General features: G+C 61.2%; 1 protein-coding gene across 2 annotated transcripts; it reads right to left on the reverse strand.

Moving 5' to 3' along the window:
- Positions 1-8,701: 8,701 nt before the first annotated feature.
- LOC122479752 (aquaporin-12B-like) lies at positions 8,702-12,769 on the reverse strand. 2 transcript variants are annotated; one of them, XM_043573463.1, is made up of 3 exons: positions 12,035-12,765; positions 10,345-10,461; positions 8,702-9,035 (listed from the first exon to the last, which is right to left on the reverse strand). In XM_043573463.1, exons 1-3 carry the CDS (start codon positions 12,639-12,641, stop codon positions 8,830-8,832), a joined length of 930 nt encoding a protein of 309 aa, XP_043429398.1. In that variant the 5' UTR covers positions 12,642-12,765; the 3' UTR covers positions 8,702-8,829. The 2 variants fall into 2 exon arrangements, with proteins under 2 accessions (XP_043429398.1, XP_043429399.1); XM_043573464.1 differs by lacking the exon at positions 10,345-10,461 and having other exon boundaries at positions 12,035-12,769.
- Between the last annotated feature and the right edge of the window lie 399 nt (positions 12,770-13,168).

The following is a 13,168-nucleotide window of genomic DNA, read 5'->3' on the forward strand; positions in this document are numbered from 1 at the left end:
TCTCACACCTGCTGCACCTGACCGTGCTGTGGGGACAGACGCCCATGCTGTGGGGACAGACGCCGTGCTGGCCGAGGGGCTCCTTCCCCATCTGCTGCAGTCAGCCAGAAGGCATGTCAACGCCCCCTTCGGCCGGCATCGAAATGGGGGCCAGTAAGTTGGCCCCAGCCCGAAGCGGCTAATATTTCGAAAGAGGGTGGGACACCCGGTGGGAGAAAGGGAGGGCCGCCGGACGCATGCGCTGTCAGAAGCTGGAGTGCGGGAGGACAGGTGCTCCCTGTGCTATAGCTCTGTGTGGGGCACAGACAATGGCAGAGGCCAGTGAGTGCCCCCCGGGGGCGACCACCAGGATACTGGAGCAGAAAATACCCAATTCGCGGGCTGTTTGGTTTTGACTGACGTCGCTTATGGCCAAAGGACCTGATCCTGAAACCCTAAATACTCGTAGCGTCCTGAGTGATGCCCGAGAAATCCTGCAGTGGGAGTTCGGTGACCAGAAGAGGCCTGGGACAGGGGGACATTTTATTATGTACTTTGCAGGCGCACATGCCACTACGGGGGCGCAAAGAGGTACTCACGTCCGTGAGCAGGGAGCCCCCCCCCCCGAGGAGCTGCCAGGGTCCACTGCCGCGTGCACGGTCCCCGACGTGCAGCTCTCGGCTGGCCCACCGAGGGCTGCCTGGCTGGTTGCTGGCTTGTTCCAAGCGGAACGGGCCGCGTCCTAGGCCACCACTCTGATCAAAGGCGGCACAAGTGAATCGGTCAGTGAACGGAACTGCGTGCCGTCGGCCCCTCTGTTGGGTTTAGTTACTGATGTACGGGTGGTGGCCGACGGGCTGGCCGTGTGATCGGATGGACGGAAGATGGAAACCCAGTCTGGGACAGAGATGGCCCCGTGCAAACCCCTGTGCATATTTAAGGGGTGTGTTTGAGCAGGACGTGTTGATTTCACAGGAAGAACTCCCTTCCGGGGTCAGAAGTGACCGGGATTGGCAGGTGAGTGTCTCAGCGCAGCCACCGCGTCCGCGAGATGGGTTGAAGGGGGGCACATGGAGCCGGGCCGGGTCTGCCCGTGCCCCTTCCGGCACCCTGGAGCCAGGCGTGCCCACACGAGCTGCTCCGTCCGCAGGAAGAGCGGGTCCGCACACAGCTGTGGGGCAGGCTCCCGGGCGGTGGCTCCGGAAGTGGGCGCGCAGCCGACAAGCTGGACCGACGCCCGGTGGCCCCAGGGGGCACGGTGGGTCCTGACCGACTGGGCACCGACTCTGGACAGGGCTCTACTTACCTGGTGCCCTGGGGACGCAGTGCTCAGAGCGCCGGGGGACAGGAGCAGAGGGCGTCACCGCCACCGGGATGGTGGAGTTCACCGCTTCAGGCCAAAGAGCGTACTCTTATCTTCCGAGTGGCGGTTTGACAGAGGCCTGGGACGGGCGGCTGAGACCCGGGTGGCGTGCACTGTGCGAGCGCACACCAGGCCCCACAGGCCGCAGGGACGCTCCGGTTCTCTGGCAGATCGGGAGGAGGCAGAGAAGCGCACACGCGTCCTTCCGCAGGGGGTGGACTCTCGTGTCCCTGGAGGCCTGGTGCGCACGCGCTGGCCTGGTTTTCTTGCCCGGAAGTGTGTATCTGACACTGAGTAGCCGCGCCTCCTTCACCAGGGCCGGTGTTGGCGTGCTGGGTCTCCCCCCGTCCTCTTACCCTCCACCTGCCCGTGCAGTTACAGTTGATCTGAGTTTCTTAAAGACCGTGTGGATTAGAGCCAGGTTTTTATAGCCATTCTGCCAAGATCTTTCCATTGTGTATTTGAGCCACTCACATTTTCTGTAGGTGTTGATGTAATAGGGCTTAATCCTGCCACATAAAAAACTATTGTTCGTTCTCTCTGGTTTTTGTCTTTTTTTTCTCCCCACAGATTTTGTTTTTTAGAGTAGTTTTAGGTTTATAGAAAGATCGAGAAGTGCAAATACTCCCCATATACTCCGCATCTACGATCTCCTTTGGCTAACGCCTCACCTCAGTACAGTCCGTTTGTTACAACCCACGAACCCATGTCAATTGTGTTCATTCATATAGTTTAGGTTTCTCTGATGTATGTTTCAGTTTGTATGTGTTTCTCTTCATTTTGCTTTAAGTTTGTTTATTGGAGTGAAAGAGAGAAAGCACGAGCAGGGGATGGGCAGAGAGAGAGAGAGAGAGAGAGAATCCCAAGCAGGCTCTGAGCTGCCAGGGCAGAGCCTGACACAGAACTTGATCCCATAAACTGTGAGATCGTGACCTGAGCTGAAATCCAGGGTCAGATGCTCAACCGACTGAGCCCCCCAGACCCCAGTATGTGGCTTTTGTCTAATGTACTTTCTCCGTTGCAGTGCACCAGGCCAGAGATGACACTGTGTTTGATTGTCACGACTCCTCGGTCCTCTTGGCTGGACGGCCTCTCAGACTTCCCTTGTTTTTGATGACCTTGATCATTTTGAGGAGGACTGGCCAGGCATTTCGTAGGATGTCCCTCTATTAGAATTTACCTGACGTTTTTCCCTGTTAGATTGTGGGATTGTGGGTTTGGGGAGGAAGACCAAGAGGTCAAGGCCATTCTCATCACGCCCTACCGAGCACGCATACTGTCGACGTGACGCGTCACAGCTGATGTTGACCTTGGCCACCTGCTTCAGGGGGTGGGTGTCAGGCTTCTCTGCCCCAATCTTCTCCTGTGTCCGTCCTGCCATCTTCGGAGGGAAGGCGTTATGAGCAACCCACCCTGTGGGAGTGAGGAGATAGGATCCCTCCCAGAGAGCAGAGTATCCACGTCAGATGATGAAAGATCTGGAATTCTGTCTCCTTCTACCTCGTTGATTTGTTTACTCAATAGTTTCTGTATATCGGCACGGATTCACGGGCACTTGCTTTATAGTTTGGGTCAGTAATTCAATATTATTATTATTTTTTGCTCAGATGGTCTTGGTGATGGGGGGCTCTTTGAGTTGGCCTCTGTATCCCTTTGACACGCTCCCATCCATGTGGGTGTTTGGGGGGCGCTTTCTAACTTCCTGGTGCTACCAGGCGCTCTGGGCTCACTCGGGCATGTCCTGTCCCCGTTCCAGATTCAGCCACGTCTCCACAGAGCCCTGGTCCCATCACTCTACCCCTTATAGCGGGCCCTGAGCAGAGCCCCCACCCCGCAGCTTGCCCCTGGCTGGGGGGCTCCCCCAATAGAAGCAGGGCCCCCCAGCGCTTTCCTCAGCTGCCCATTGGACCCTCTGGTCCACCCCAAATCTCTCTCCCGTGGCCCTGCCTCCCTAGAGGGTCCAAGGCAGAGGCAGGCACCACGTGATCAGAGTCAACGGGCAGTTGGTTCCCACAGGGGCTGTGAGGGCTCAGCCAGGGACGGAGGAAAGGGCCCCCAGCACGTTAGTGGCCTTTTCCCTAAGTGGCCGGCACAGGGACAGGAGCAGGTGCCCAGGCTGCTTCGTTAGAGCCAGTGCCTGCCAGGGGCCAGAGGAGCCCGGGGGCACAGGCCCTAAGGGACTCACCCCACATAGGCCAGCTGCTAGGGGGCCTTCCGGGCCCCTGCCCTGAACATGCACATTTAAGTGAGCACGTCCACACACACAGACACAAACATGCAGAAACACATACATGTTCCATTTCGCACTCAAGGCGATTTCCTGCAGTGGCCACAGGTGGGGTGGGACACGGGAGCCCCTCCGGGTGAGCCAGCCCGGGCTGGGTGAGAAAACGTTTCACTTAGGAGAGTGTGGTCGAGCGAGGGGCCCCGGGGGATGGTGGGACAGGGACCCGACGCGCTGAGCCCCGCGAAGCGGCTGGCTCTGTGCTGGTCCTGCTGCGGAGGGCCTGGAGGCTCCGCACACGCCTCCAATTTGCAGAAGAGGAAATGAGTCAGCAGGGTGTAGCCAGTGCTCCCCGCGGGCTGACCACACTCAGCTCCCTGGAGTGGCCGTTGGCATTTCTTTTAGTCAAAACGATTGCCATCACTGAAGCTTCACACGAGCAGGCAGGGTCTCCCCTGGGCCTGCTGGACACACGGCTCAGAAACGCTCGTCCGTGTTGCCAATATTTGCCGGGGTCAGCCACGTGCCTGTGACCTCTTCCTGCTTTTCCACCTCACAGCCTGGGCTGCCGACTTCATGAGCCGGAGGGGCTGCGGGCCTCTGACCGGCACCCCGAGCACTCATATCCCCCGGGAGGCCAGCCCTGGCCCAGGAGGCACTTGCTCTCCAAATCTCTCTCCGCTCACCCACCGTTCCACCATTCAGGATTCACTCCTTTGACTAGATCACAGTCTCTCCACTGGCTCTAGAAAAGGTTACACTTTCAGGCACTGACACCGGACAGGTGTGGGCCCTGCTGGGAAGGACAGTCTGCTCAGGTGAAGCGGATACGAGGCTCCAGGCTTGGTGCCCGGGCTGAATCTAACCCCCTCGAGTGGGCAACTTCCTTGCCACCTGCAAGGCTGGCATAACAGGTGAGTGGGCTCCCCGGCTCTGTCCCTCTGAGAACCCAGGTTATTTCGGCCACGAAATGGCCGAGGAGTGACGCCCAGAAGTGGCGAGGAAAGGTCTCAGAGGCAGGGGACTCGGCAGGCACTCAGCACGAGGTGCCAGCTCTGCGGGAGGCCCTCTAGGTGTGACCCTTGGGTACTATGGTGCCCCCAGGCAAGAGCTGGATGCCTGGCTGTCCCCCTGAGCGGGTCCGGGGTAGCTCTTCCTCCCCGCACCTCCCCCCACAACGGTGCCCTGCGGGCCCAGCCCAGAGCTGCACGCAGGGCTTGGGGCAGCAGCCGCCTGGGGGCCTGTGTGAAAGTCCCAGCCCTGCAGAGTCCGTGGGAGAGAGCGCAGGCTCTGGGGGGTTGGGGCCCGGACGGTGACCCAGCTGGGGCCAGGAGGAGCTGAGGGCCACCTGGGCTGTGGTTTGTCCCCTTGAAGCATGTGATGGATGCTCAAGAGCCCGCTGGGCCTCCCCCCAGCTGACGGGGACCGGCTTCCACCAGAGGGAGGCGGTCTGTCCCTTCCCTCGACAGCCCAGGCCTGTTCCCGGCCCTGCACTGCGGGAGGCGGGGTCAGGGTGTAGTGTCCTGTCCTAAGGCTCCGGAGTGATGGCCGGGCCGGGAGCAGGGTTTTGTCTGAATTCAGGGGCCCCGTCTTGGGGCCGGGCTCCTGTGGCTCAGCAGGAGCTGCCTGCCCTGCAAGCTCGCGGAGGCCTGGCTTTGTGCAGAGAAGCTGTGGTTTTTTTGGTTTTTTGTGTTTTTTTTTTACCACTGTGGGGAGGAACACTGTTACCTGATATGGTTTGCGGTCCTCTTAAGGGTGCGAGCCTGTTGCTCTGCACCGAGGTCCATTTCTATTCATGGTTTGCTTTTTTTCCCTGTTTTTTGAAAACAATGAAAAAAAAATTTTTAATGTTCATTTATTTTTTTAGAGAGACACAGAGACAGAGTGCCAGCAGGGGAGGGGCAGAGAGAGAGGGAGACACAGAATCTCAAGCAGGCTCCAGGCTCCCAGCCGTCCCGGCCCGACACGGGGCTCGAACTCACAAACCTCGAGATCGTGACCGACTGAGCCGCCCGGGCACCGCTAAAACTATTTTTTAAAGAGTTCTTTGCACATTAGTCTTCACCCTTTGTGACAAAGGTTGCCAACCCTTTCTCCCTAGTTTGCTATTTGTTATAGGTATCGATGCTCTTTATCGCTTCTGGATTTTCCGTCACGGTCAGAGAGATCTCCCCCGCTCCCAAGTGTAGAAAGAACGTCACCCCCGCTTTCACGTTTTTACAGTTAGGTCTCCGATGGCTTCGAGTCCCTTCTGGGAGTTCACTCCGGTGCGAGGCACAGAGTCAACCCTCCCCCACACGGCCCGGGCACCACTTACCGCGATGTCTGCCTTCTCCCCAGTGACGCTGGGGCCGCGCCCGTCAGATACTGAGTGTCCTTTGTACTTGGGCCTGGTTGTGGACGGTCATCTTTGTCCACTCGCCCGGAGCACGCGCTGTGACTGCGGAGGGTTTGAGCTGTGTTTGGCGACCTGGCCACGGTGCCACCGCCCACGCGTGTCTCCTGCGGCGTTTGCTTGACTTTCTTGCTGGCTGGTTTTTTTTGTTTTGTTTTTTTTTTTCGTTTATTTATTTTTGGGACAGAGAGAGACAGAGCATGAACGGGAGAGGGGCAGAGAGAGAGGGAGACACAGAATCGGAAGCAGGCTCCAGGCTCTGAGCCATCAGCCCAGAGCCCGACGCGGGGCTCGAACTCCCGGACTGCGAGATCGTGACCTGGCTGAAGTCGGACGCTTAACCGACTGCGCCACCCAGGCGCCCCTCTTGCTGGCTGTTTTCATACTGATCTGGGAATCTGGCATCCAGCCTCAAAGCACTCTGGCGTTATTACTTGTTATTTTTATTACTATTATATATTTACGATTCTATATTATGTAATTTTATGCTAATGACTTTATTATTATTACTGTATCATCAACATGTACGTGTTAACTTGGGGGGAACTGACATCCTTAGGATGTTGGGATATCGTCTCTAAGAGCAAGGAATGACTTTCCGTGTTTTCAAGTCTTTCGGGAATTTAAAAAAATGTTCACTGGAACCAGGATTTACGCATTCCCTGTTAGATTTATTTCTAAGCTCTTTATAGCTTTGCTGTTACTGATATTTTTCTTCTCATTGTATGCTATGTGAAGCCTGTCGGATGCCTATTTTTTTTTAATTTTTTAAATGTTTATTTATTTTTAAGAGAGAGAGAGAGTGTGCATGAGCGGGGGAGGGGCAGGGAGCGAGGAGACACAGAATCCGAAGCAGGCTCCAAACTCTGAGCCGTCAGCACAGAGCCCGATGCGGGGCTCGAGCTCGAGAACCGTGAGATCACAACCTGTGCTGAAGTCAGACGCTCAACCGACTGAGCCTCCCGGGCGGCCCTAGTGCCTGTTAATGTGACATTCCGCCACCGTCCTGAGGCTCTCCGTGCTTGTGACTGGTTTTGTGGTGCCTATTTCTTCCAGTGTCACTATCACGCTGTCTGCAGATAGGAATTGGTTTTCCTCTAACTGTTCCCTCCTGTCCGGTTTCATCCGATCGTATCTTAGCGGGAGCCGTGACTCCTCACTGTCTTTCTGACTCGGCCAGACGTGGTCTGTTCCCACCGAGTGGGGCGTCGGGTTGTGGGCGCGCCCTGTGCGCACGTAGGCGTGTACGCATGATTAAGAAATGACCCACCGCTTCCTAATGCGCTAGCATCTTTTAGAACAGGAAACAGATGTTATATTTTCTCAGAGGCCTTTTAAGTGTCGGTGGAGATAATCGTATGATTTTATTCCTAGGTTGATTAACGAGGGGGATTATATTAAACAGTGGCCCAGTATGGAACCATTTTGCATTCTTCGTGTTAAACTCGTCATCAACTTTTTGTAGTAATTTTTAAATTGCCTCCCACGTTAGTAATCAGTTCATCAGAGCTTCGTATGGAAGTTATGAAAATTGTGTTCTTTCCATCAAGTGCAGTGTTCCTTAAATTTAAGTTACGCTTCCCAGCATGTGGGTGTTGCTTTATGACGTTGAAGTTTTCCAAAACAAAGACCCTAAACTCCCCAGGGAATTCTGATAATTTGCTGACATTACTTATTACAATGTGCACAGGTTTGCTTTTCCTGTACGAACTCACTGGTTACATTTACTACATGAGTGGGGCGCCTGGGTGGTTCAGTCGATCGAGTGTCCCACTCTTGAGCTCATCTCAGGTCTTGATCTCAGGGCTGTGAGTTCAAGCCCCGCATTGGACTCCTTGCCGGATGTGGAGCCTACTTAAAAAAAAAAAATTTACTAAGTGAGCACGAGAAGCTTCGGTCCTGGAAGTATTTGTGCAGAGGCCACGTTCTATGGGGACAGACGTGCCAGCCAGCCTCTAACCTTGGGCCCCCCGAGGACCCTCTCCTCCTTCCTGGGGCTACAACCTCTGCTATCACCCCCGGCCCCCCGGCCCACAAAGACTCCCTTCAAAGGGAGCTGGACGGCCCCCCATCCTGGCACCAACCCTGTGTGCACCTGGTCCTCCTTCTGGAAGCTTCCATGTAGCCCCATCAAGCCTTCCAGAAGGCACACAGGGCTGGCCTCAGAGACCTGGGCCTGCTCACCCCTCCCGGAGCAGCCCCTCCGAGGAGGGGAGAGGGAGCTGGGGCCCAGAGGGAGCAGCCTCACTGCCAGGCCAGGTGGAGAGCGGATGAAAAAGGGGCGAAGGGGCAGCCACGGGAATTGGGGGGGGGCGGAACTCTCCTTTCACTCTACCCGGCCACGAGGACCCGGGGGCGTGCCGCCCTGAGGGTCGGATGCTGGCGGATGGTGGGACCCGGACCCTGTGTCCAGCCCGCTCCCCTGCAGCCTCAGGCTCCGGCCGCCTTCCCCCACGTGGCCAGCAGGTCTCAGGGTGAGGAGGCTGCTCGGGCCTCCCGGGCGGTGGGTTCTGGGCAGCCAGGCACCACCTGTGGAATCTCTGCCCCAGCATCTTCTCAGGACCCCGTGACCCACCCTGGACCTCTTGCCTTTCCTCCTCGGTCTTCCCTTTGATCCTAATTCTGTAAAGAGGCAAGAGACGCCCCGTGGGAAGATGGAGGTGACGCAGACCAGCCTCCATGGCATACGCCCTTCCTTGCCTGCCCTTCCAGAAGCCTCTGTCAGGCCAGGGAGACGGGCAGGTCTTAGGAATGGTTTATTGACGAAAGGTTTGGGGGGAGAAAGGGCTGCGGGTCCGGTCCCCCCTCGGCTCAGGGAGGCCCCAGAGTCCAGCCAGAGCCCCGGCCCTCCCCCCAGACCGTGCCGGCTCAGCGGGAGCCCGGCAGCGGCTGCCCCGCCCCACCCCGCCCAGGCTCCCGGCTTCTGCACCCCTCCGCAGGCGTCTGGGTGTCTCTAGGCCCCGGGGCCGGCTTCCCTCTAGGAGTTCGGTACTTTTTCTTCTGGCTGTACAACAGGTTCCTCTGGAACAGGCGAGGAAGGCGGCCATGATACAGCAGGACGGCCAGGACCATCCCTGCAAGAAACCAGGCGTCAGGCCACAGGGCCCAGTCGGCTCGCTGCAGCATGAGGCAGCCCGGGTGCTCACGCCGGGACCCTCAGTGCGACGGGGGCCCCGCAGGCCTGGGCCTGGGGGAGCCTGCGCACCTGCGTCAGGGAGCCAGCGCCCGGACCCTGGTCTGGCCCTTCCCACACCTCCCTCCCCTCCCCGCCCCCTGCGCCTACCCCTGGGAGACGTGCATGACCCATCGGGGACCGGGCTCACTTCTCGGCCAGGCTCCGGGGACCCGGGCCTGGTGTCGCCGGCACAAATGTCGTAGGCCACGTGCACAGCCTCTTTCTTCCCAGGGCCGCCTCCCAAGTGACCTGTCATCCCTGTGCATGGCTGTGTTGGGCGTGTAGGCAAGAGTGGAGGTGACAGCGAAGGAGGAGACGGGTGTGGGTGGGGCCGGGGCTGGGAAGTGCAGGGTGTGCTGAGGGCAGGGCCCGGCCCCTGCTTCCCAGGTTCTTCCCGGAACTCGTGGAGCAGAGAATCCTAAATTCTCACGTGGCCGCTAGGGTCATTGGGAAGGTAAGTGGGCCACGGCGGGACAGGAGAGCACATTTTCTTCAAGGGTACGTGACTCTTCTAAGGACTTACACAGGGAAGCCCCCTTGAGCCCGAGGACTGTTCTCAGGGGCACACGGCCCGTCCCCCGGGAGGCGGCGGGGGAGGAAGTCACAGGGAGGGCCGAGAGTTAGTGCCCTAACTGAAAACCCAGAAGTGGCTCTGCGAGCCCGTCATGTAGGGAAGGGGGAGGGGATAAGGAGACCCTCGCTGCCTTTGGAGGGGGGCGGGGATGCGGGCAGGGCAGGGACTGCTCCTCTTCCCGGTGCTTTCTGCGGACGGACCACATGCACCCGAGGCCGCGGTCAAGTGGAAAGTGAAGTCGCAAATAGGAACGATGGAAGTTCTCATGGCTCCTACAGCTGCCTGGGAGCCCCGGGGAGGCCGAGGCTGTGCTCCCCGAGAACACACCCACCGTGTAGACAGAGAGAAGTGGAGGAAGCTTCCAGAGCTCCACTGGACCCCGCTTACCCGCCGGACAAGGTGTGGAGAGTGTGGTGAGGCCGAGGGGCCAAGGCCGGGTGCTGGAGAAGCGGTCCCTGCCTGGACCCCGGGCTCAGGGTCCGTGAGGGCGCCCTGCAGGCGTGGGTGCGTCCCTCCTGCCCGCCCAGCACCCACGTCCACCACAAATGCTTTGCGTGGCAATCCCCAAGCCACTGTCCAGGCCTGGCCTTGCCTGCTGCCCACGGAGACTCCCAGGTGACCCCTCTGCCCTTACCTGTCAGGGGACCCAGCCAGTACACCTGCATGTACTCCAGCAGGGTGTGGCCCGAGCAGTGGAAGGTGGCCCAGGTGGCCAGGGCCGGGTTGAAGAAGGCGGACGTGAAGGGCCCAGCTGTGGGAGGAGGCACAGACCGTCCCCGTGGGGCCCTGCCTGCGGCCGCCTCTCCGGCCAGGAGAGGAGCCACCCCGGAAATCCCCACCGTGGTTCCCGGCACACAGGCTGGGGCTCAGCCTATCCCCGCCCCCCTGTACTGATGGGGACGTGGGCAGGAGGGCTACTCGGCCAAAGCCAAAGGTCCCCGGATCAGGGAGCAGCTGGGACAAGACCTCCCCCACCCGACCCACCGCTCATCTCCCCCAGCTCTCTTCTCCTCTGTCCACCTGGGGGCACTTGTCCTTGAGAGAAAGGGAGACAGAGACAGAGAGATGGAGAGAGAGACAGAGACGGTGAGACAGGGAGACAGGCAGAGACAGAGACAGATGGTGGAGAAGGGTTGAGCCCAGTGAAGAAACCAGAGAAAGGGGAAGGGGCAGGGCAGATGAGGAGGGGCTGGGGAAAAAGCCAGCGCCCTTCAACCCCGGCCACGTCCACCGCTGCCAAAGAGCACCGGCCTCGTCCGGGCAGACCAGAGTGGGAAGCACTCTGCAGACCAGGATCTCCGGGAGGCGCCCTGGGTGGCGGCAGGGCCGCCACAGGAGCTCCCGGCATCTCCCCCGGGCGGGACCCCAGGCAGTCCGGACGCACAGCCCTGCTCCTGGCAAGTCTCTGCTCACCCGTGCCTCAGTTTCCCCGCCTGTGCGCGGGCTCTGGCGGCGCCTTCCCGGGCACGTGACGTCTGTTCTGTACCAGACCCTGGATGGCGTCTCAGAAAGTCAGCCCTCTGGTTCTGTCCCTACCGGGCCCTGCCCGCCCCCGAAAGCAGACTTGGGGGAGCTGGGCCCTCAGGCCCTTCCAGGTGTAGCCCTAGCGCCCTGAGCAGGAGTGAGCCGCCGGCCACATGACCTGCACCCCACCCCCACAGCTCTGTTCCCCTGCCCGGGACAGCGGCCCTGTGAGGTCAGCAGTCCGGACATCCCACAGCTGACCTCAGCTCTCTGCTTGCACCACTGGTGGGAAGGGTGGCTGCGTGGGGGCCGGGAGAGGGGGGCGGTGCCAGGGAGCTTGGTCAGGAGGCCCGGGGCCCGAGGCGCGGGCGAGGATGGGAGGGGGGAGGCGCTGCCCTCCCTGGAGACATCTGGGGCCGAGTGGGGAGGGGGAGGGGGCGGGGGCAGACACGGTGGGACCTGGTGCTCTTGGACGGGGCGGCAGAGGACGCGCAGGGGCTTCCAGAGCGGGGCCTGGCCTGGGCCCTGAAGAAACCGCACTGGCTGCCCCTCCCCTCGCCCCGACCTGTCCCGGGAGCCGGCCTCCTGAGATGGCCAGGAGCGGCTGGGATGTGGAAGATCCAGCCAGAACGACAGCCCCGACGGGGGCCCAGGTCCACCCTGCCGCACCGGGTCCTGTCCAGCCGGCTGCCGTGCCACCACTGGGTTCCCGGGAAAGGGCGGTCGTCAGCTTCCGTGGGCCGGCGGCCCCCCTTGGCCGGCGGCCTCGCCCCCGGGTGTCCGCAGGTGCGGGTGGGCGCGGTGGCCACGCGGGTGCAGAGGCTCTGACGTGGCCCAGGGGAGAGGCAGCCCCGTCTCACCTGTGTGGGTCATGACGGTGGCCAGCAGGGCCACGGCCGGCACCCGGTAGGCGGGCAGGCTGTTCCGGAGGCGGAGGAGGGTCAGGTGCAAGAGGAAGGCGCCGGCGCCTTCCACGAGCGCGCCGTGGGACACGGGCGTGCGCAGGGGGGAGCTGCAGTGCGGGTCCAGGAGGTTCTGGAGGACGTGCAGGTCACAGAGCTCCCAGGCCCAGTACAGCCGGGTCAGGGCACAGGCCGCCCGCACACCCAGCCCCTGGGCCGCCAGCTTCAGCAGCGTGCGGGGCCCGGAGGCCTCGGCCAGGAGGAAGTCCTGCAGGGACACGGTGGGGTTGGCCGCGGCACCGTCGCAGGTCGCCCCGTGAACCAGGAAGAGCAGGGTGAGCAGGGTGAGCAGCAGGTCGGGGCCGAAGCCCCCCGCCCAGGGGCCGAGCTCCGCCAACATCCGCATCTCCAGACAGCAGGCCCCCAGCTGGGCCGCGCCCACCGCCTCCCGGGCGAAGCTGGCGTAGGCGCCCGCCGGGAGCAGGGCCTTGCACGCCCTCCTGGCCGCCTGGCAGAGGACGAAGGTGGCGAAGAAGAAGGAGAGGGACACGTTCAGACCGGCCATCGGCCTGGGGGCCCCTAGAGGAGCAGGCCGAGCGGGGGACCCGAGCTGACGTGTCAGGGCTGGCGCGCCCTGAGCCCCGAGCCCCGAGGACGGGGCCGCTGTGGGAGAGTCCGCCTGGGCGGGCTGTCCCTGCGAACGCCACACCTGTGCCCTCACCTCCTCACCCCCGCCCCCCCCCCCCCCCACCTGCCGGCCCGGGAGCAGAACCACAGCGGACGCCCATAGGTCAGGCGTCCTCCCTGGGGCCTGAGGCACGCCTGGCCCCCTGCCCCCACTCGGCCAGCCGCGGGTGCTGGACGCAGCTTCAAAGCCTCCGTCGGAGCTCCGTGACTCACGGCCCGGGCCCTTGGCTCCGTGGGCACGGCCTGGCAGCTCCCTGCCCCTGTGCTGTGTCCCACCTGGGTGAGGGGCCCTGGCTCTGCCTGCACTGTGGGTCCCCTGGCCCCAGGTCCCCCTGCGAAGGCAGCTGCGTGCCGGGCCAGGTGTCCCCACACAAGCGAGGGAGGGAGCCGTGGGCGCTCCGGCCT

The sequence above is a fragment of the Prionailurus bengalensis genome, chromosome C1 (genome assembly GCF_016509475.1).
Source record: "Prionailurus bengalensis isolate Pbe53 chromosome C1, Fcat_Pben_1.1_paternal_pri, whole genome shotgun sequence".
Classification (NCBI taxonomy): Eukaryota; Metazoa; Chordata; class Mammalia; order Carnivora; family Felidae; genus Prionailurus; species Prionailurus bengalensis.

Excerpts from the sequence above, each read along its gene's own strand:
- LOC122479752 (XM_043573463.1), bottom strand. The coding sequence starts at position 12,641 with ATGGCCGGTCTGAACGTGTCCCTCTCCTTCTTCTTCGCCACCTTCGTC. Across the intron at positions 10,462-12,034 it reads CACCGTCATGACCCACACAG|CTGGGCCCTTCACGTCCGCC; the intron begins GTGAGACGGGGC and ends CTCCTCCCACAG. Across the intron at positions 9,036-10,344 it reads CTGGCTGGGTCCCCTGACAG|GGATGGTCCTGGCCGTCCTG; the intron begins GTAAGGGCAGAG and ends GGTTTCTTGCAG.